Raw genomic sequence first — 6,000 nt, forward strand, 5'->3', positions numbered from 1 at the left:
ACTAACACAATGCTGCAATGTTTGGATTGCAGTTCTGCAGGGGGATGTTTAGCTTAAAAAACAAAAACCGTTTCCACTGGAATTTTCAGAACCATTTCTACTGGTCTTAGGTTTCATGAAAAGTTCTTCTTACAAGCCAGCTTTTGGTTTAAGTTTGGCCAGGCAGCGAAGAAGAATGTCTTATTGTTAAGGCCCTGTATTGAGACTCAGGGACCCTACATTCAGTCCTACACTCTGCAACAGACTCCTTGTGTGACCATGGGCAGGTCTCAGAAACCCAGATTATCAGGTGTTTAGGAACCTAACTCCCATTGAAATCCATGAAGGTTAGGTACTTAAATACCTTTGAGGATTTGTTCCTTAATTTCTCTTGGCCTGAGCTTCCCATCTGTAAAATGGGGAAAACAACACTTCGGCACAGGTGTTTTGTGGGGATACATTAATTAACATTTGCGAGGTACAGTGAGGGGAGCTATGTAAGTACACGGGCAGACACACAGGATCGCTTTTAATTGCTCTACCAGGAAGACTCCAACTCAGTATCAAGTCTCTCTAATTTGAAGCTATTTGGTTTTGCTTGTGTAGAAACTGAGAGATTGTCACTGCCTGTCAATTAGTGAGAGGACAGAGGGTAAGACTCCAGCGCTAATTAAACATTTCTGATGGCTTTGCTTAGATAGGACAGTCATACGACCCTCTGCAGAGGAATGCACTTAAACAACATAAGCATGATTAGCAGAATTCCTCTACATCAGACAAAATTCCTGCACATTAGACAAGTGATCTAGGAACCAGATGTTCCCTCGGTACAGTTCCCAACAGAGATTACAGAAAAGTAATGGCTGAGTGAAAGTGCTGCCCCCTTTGAGACAATAATGACCATGAGGAACATACATTAAGATTAAACCAGTCATTCATGATTGCATCTCTGGGACAACAGGCTAAGTACACCATTCTTATGAGTGTTCACATTAAAATTAAGCACAAATCATTAATTTTAATATACCATAGGAATAACTGAGTTTTTGTTAATGGCAAACAGCTATTAAATACATGGCTTTGGAATGTGACACCAGTTTAACAAATGCATTTGCAGGCTTTGGAAATAACAATGCTTTGCATCCATACAAGGATCTGAGGAGGTTTTACAAACATCCTTCCAGTAAAACTCTCATGCCCCTGGGAGGAAAGTATTTTAATACCTCTTTTATAGGTGGGGAAAACTGGGCACAAAAAAAGCTGGATGACTACCACAGGGTCCTATAGTAAGCCAGGTTTTGTCTACACATAAACTTTCACCCATTTAGTTAAACTAGTTTAGCTAATCCGGCGCTACACGAACACCAGTTTAACCAAACCGGTTTAAAATCAAATCTCAAGGTAAACCAGCACAACTCTGCATTTAGACAAGTGCCTGCCCATGCAGAGCAGCTTGCAGGACTGGCCCCCACATCCCCTCAAAAAACAAAGAAAAGGCATGAAAAACTTGTCCTGGATCAAATCCTTAACAACAATGCCACTGAACTGCTGGGTAACCTTGTGCAAGTCACTTCATCCCCTGTGCTTCAGTTTCCCCATCTTTAAAATGGGGGTAATAATACTGAACTCTTTTGTAAAGAGCTTTGAGATCTACAGACTAAAAGTGCTGTACGAGGAGCTAGGTATTATTATTATTATAAGTGGTCAGTACAAGAACAAATGTTCCCCCTTATAATATCTGTGGTTCCACAATGCAACCTTAGCTTTTCGGTTTGTGTCAGTGCCACCCCAAGTACCTACCTCCAAGTAATTCTGGACACCGAGCACAGACTGATCAGCCAATGTCTCCATGACACCACTGCAGAGCAAAAGAAGGACAACAGTTATTAGCAATTGTCAGTGAATTCCAACCTTCAGCCAATGGCCGAACATCACACGTAGGCTGGGCACCTGGGCGACAGCAAAATAAGGATCATCAGCTTTTTTTGTCAAGTGACTGATGGTGATTGAGATCCAGGGAATTCTTTATATACAACTGATCTAAGGATTAAATGCTACCGTCCACTTCTGTGCGTGCGAGCAGAAAGCAGTACGAGCCGGCTGGCAGGCTGCGGGGGGGGGAGGGAAGCCAGGAATAAAGGGTGCTGTCCCCCTGCAAAGAATGGGGTTTGCTTGTTCAGATCAGGGAGGACGAGGCTCTCCTTGTTATTAACCATTTCAAGATTCGGGGGAATTCGAGGAGCTGATAGCATTCACTGGCATGGCTCACCCCTCCGCTGCATGGGCCTGACCCAAAACCCAGTACAAGAGGAAGGATGGTTCAATGGTTAAAGCACTGAGCTAGGACTCGGGGTCAAGTCCGTCCTCTGCCACAGACTTCCTGCGTGACCTTGGGCGTCGTTAAGGGTACGCCTACACAGCCCATGGCACCGAGCCGGGGTCGACAGACTGGGGCTTGCACTATTTGTGCTACAAACTGCTGTGTGGACATTGCAGCTGGAGCTCGAGCTCTGAAGCGGGGGGGAGGAGGGGGCTTCATAACCTGAGCTCCAGCCCGAGCCACAGCACTGCCTCCCCTGGCCATTTTTAGCGTAGTAGCGTCTGTCGACCCAGGCTCGGGGGCTGGCGGCCGCGGGCTGCACAGACATACCCCGAGGGAGAGATTTAGATGCCTAAAGACGCTTTTGAAAATCCCATTAGGTACCTACCTGCATCTTTAGGCACCTAAATACCCTTAAAAATGTTGACCCTTGGGCTCTCTGTGCCTCACTTTTCCCTCTGTAAACTGGGTATAAAAATATTTCCCTACCTCACGGAGATGTTGAGAGGACAAATGCATTCAATACTGTCAAGTGCTCCATGACACTTATACTACAGTTATGGGGTCCTGACAAGTAATGTAGATAGATTGCCATGGACTCTGGATCAGGCACCAATACTGTACATTGAAGTAAAATTATATATACACGTTTTCCTACCACTACACGCTGCTAATTTAGACAGGCTCTCATTTAGCAAAGCAATTAAGCACATGCATCACCTTAAGCACATGCTTATGTCCCATTAACTTCAAGGGCTGGTAAGTGTTGTACTGTATTGAGGCCACACAAATAGGAATCAAAGTTTTACAAAGACTTCTTAACAATTCACATAGCATGGAGTTTGCGGCTTTCCAGCTCTAGTAATTGTCCCATTAATAATAACGGCCTAATCTGATTATAGGCAAAGAATAATATTTAAGCAGCAGATGCAGACACAAATCTATGACTACGGTTTCAACAACAGATGACATTTGCATATCTTATTTCAGTTATTCCTTCTCTATTCTGCTTGCATTGTCTGCCTAATAGAATGTCTCGCCGAGAGTTAAAGAGACTCACTCGAGTGGAAAAAAAAAGAAAAGCAAAATAATGCAATCTCAGCTGTCAAAATGGATTACGTGGCATATCCAACGTTCAAACTCCCCCCGCAAAAATTAAATGGCCCTTTTACTGCATCTAAAGACAAGTTTATCTGCCTTGGTTCTCTCTGCATCATTCAAGGATGAAGGGAAACGGTCACATACAGCACTTGGCATTTTTAAACACTTTTCTTTATTTATTTTACTTTGCAAAAAGGTTTGTGACTGCAGAAAACACAATCCATCCTTTTCTCCTCGTTCCCTAGCCAGGCCTCCATCCTCCCACCTACATCGGAACTGCCACACCAAGGATCTCTCCTTAGCTACTGAGATTTCCTCCTCTTTGGTCTTCCTGCTTTTCTCCCTTGCTCCCCCATCCCATCCACGCAAAATACTGCCAAAAGTCACCTTCCTTCCTCCCCCAATGTTCTGATCACATCACTCCCTTCTCCAAAGTACATCCCCGATTTTCCCTCTAGCCTTCCATATCAAGTTCAAGCTACCTGTCCTCACCTTTAAGCCGCTACATAACTCCATTCTCTGCTACTTTTCCCTCCTACTACTTACGTTTCTCCTAAATTGCCCTCATAAAAGTTCCTTGAGATCCTTCTCCTGCTCTAAAAAGAATGAGGAGTCCTTGTGGCACCTTAGAGACTAACACATTTATTTGGGCATAAGCTTCCGTGGGTTCTAGCCCACGAGAGCGTATGCCCAAATAAATGTGTTAGTCTCTAAGGTGCCACAAGGACTCCTCATTCTTTTTGCTGATACAGACTAACACGGCTACCACTGAAACCGTTCTCCTGCTCTGACCTTCATGAGCCAGGGTCACAGGCCACCCTTTCTAAGTGTCTGGAAGGCCCCCAGCATATAGCTGGAGCAATTGCACATCAGTCAACATTAACGATAATGACAACCCCACTGAAGTCCTGGGGACGATTTGCACAAGGTAAAGGCTTTCAGGATAACGTCCCAACCCCGCTGACGCTATGGCGAGCGAGCAGTGCGACTGACTGTAATGTCACCCGCGCAAACATGCGCATTTGCGAGACTGGAGCTTCAGATCAGAAACTTCTCGAGGCAGGGACCTTGTGCAACACTGCGAAAACCGAGCGCTGCAAGAAATAACTCTACTCATTCCAACAGTCGCTGACCTGCATGTGAGTGATTTTGATTCTCACATTAGAGACAAAGTAGAAATGACAGGCTGAAAGTTATAGACATTGAGGCCTTGTCTACACTAGAAAGGATTTGCCCGTAGCCAATACTGGCAACAGAGTTTGTTTATAGTATATACCAGTATATACCAGTTCCCCATAACTGCACCTACACTGGAGCTTTTGCTGGACAGCTCTTATTTTCACACTCCTATGCAACGAAGCTACACCCGCAAAAACTCTGAAGCCAAGTTACTCTGCTATAAGTCCCAATCTACAAACTTCAGAGGGGTAGGCGTGTTAGCCTGTACCCACAAAAACAACAAGATTTATTTGGACATAAGCTTTCGTGGGTAAACCCCCCCACTTCTTCAGATGCAATCTACAAACTGTTCTTCGGGGTGCAGAGATCAGCCCCCCATGGGACCGCTTGCTGGATCAGGGCCTCATTCTGAAATACCTTCATCAATTCAAATGGAATTACTTTGCATTTACACCAGTTTGAGATCAGAATCTGGCTCTTTTTTCTATCCTCCAAGGGACATGTGTCATCGTTCAGTCCCCCATCACTCCAGGTAGGGCTTTGAGGGAGGAGAGAACCAGGACAAAATCTCCCCCACCCCAAACAATTTGACCTAGTTCCAATTTCTAATCCCCAGTAGATGTATTCCTGCTCTCCTCCCCTTCCCTATGCATTCAATAATGTGATTAATAGTTACCAAAAAGACAATGAGTTATTTACCTTCAAGACGGGTGTGTAATTTCTGTGCCTCCCACCCCTTTATGGTGACCAGATAGAAAGTGTGAAAAATTAGGACACAAATTGGGGGAGGGATAGCTCAGTGGTTTGCGCATTGGCCTGCTAAACCCAGAGTTGTGAGTTCAATCCTTGAGGGGGGCCATTGGGGGATCTGGGGTAAAATCAGTACTTGGTCCTGCTAGTGAAGGCAGGGGGCTGGACTCGATGACCTTTCAGGGTCCCGTCCAGCTCTATGAGATAGGTATATCTCCCAGGGGTTATAGTTGCCTATATAAAACAAATCCCCTACTATTAGGACATCTGGTCACCCTACACCCCCACCCTATGAATGTATAGATCACGGGCTTGTTTTACCAACACCACAGTACGGGAGGATAACCACCACTACGGCACCTACCTATATTTAGTCCCAAAGTACTGAAAGAAAACCAAGTACCGAGTTGTGGGAGAACTCATCTCTGTTTGCAAAGGCTCTCCTTTAAAAGCTCGGCTTTCAGGTCAGGCTCGCGCAGAAGATACTGTTACATCTCCCCCCTCTGGATTTTAGCAACCCGGACCTGCTCCTCATTGTCTCTGCTTGAATATAACTCTCCCCCCCTGTCCCGCTTTGCACGGAAAACTGCGAGGTCAGAGCAAACCCCCTCTCCGCCCAGGACCCATGCCCGAACCAGCGTGGAGCTGCCGGGGGATCCGATTTCAGTTTC

The 6,000-nt window shown here is 45.4% G+C and overlaps 1 protein-coding gene across 3 annotated transcripts in view; it reads right to left on the minus strand.

Moving 5' to 3' along the window:
* PUSL1 (pseudouridine synthase like 1) overlaps positions 1-6,000 on the minus strand; it is a 74,511-nt gene extending 68,511 nt beyond the window's left edge. For 2 of the 3 annotated variants that reach the window (XM_034753458.1, XM_034753456.1), the window contains exons 1-2: positions 5,694-6,000; positions 1,780-1,837 (exon numbers count right to left, since the gene is read on the minus strand). In XM_034753458.1, coding sequence (XP_034609349.1) covers positions 1,780-1,837; positions 5,694-5,752 — 117 coding nt within the window. In that variant the 5' untranslated portion in view covers positions 5,753-6,000. The remainder of the gene's footprint in view (positions 1-1,779; positions 1,838-5,693) is intronic. The other variant, XM_034753457.1, reaches the window with a different exon arrangement.

This window comes from Trachemys scripta, chromosome 19, assembly GCF_013100865.1.
Source record: "Trachemys scripta elegans isolate TJP31775 chromosome 19, CAS_Tse_1.0, whole genome shotgun sequence".
In the NCBI taxonomy this organism is placed as follows: Eukaryota; Metazoa; Chordata; order Testudines; family Emydidae; genus Trachemys; species Trachemys scripta.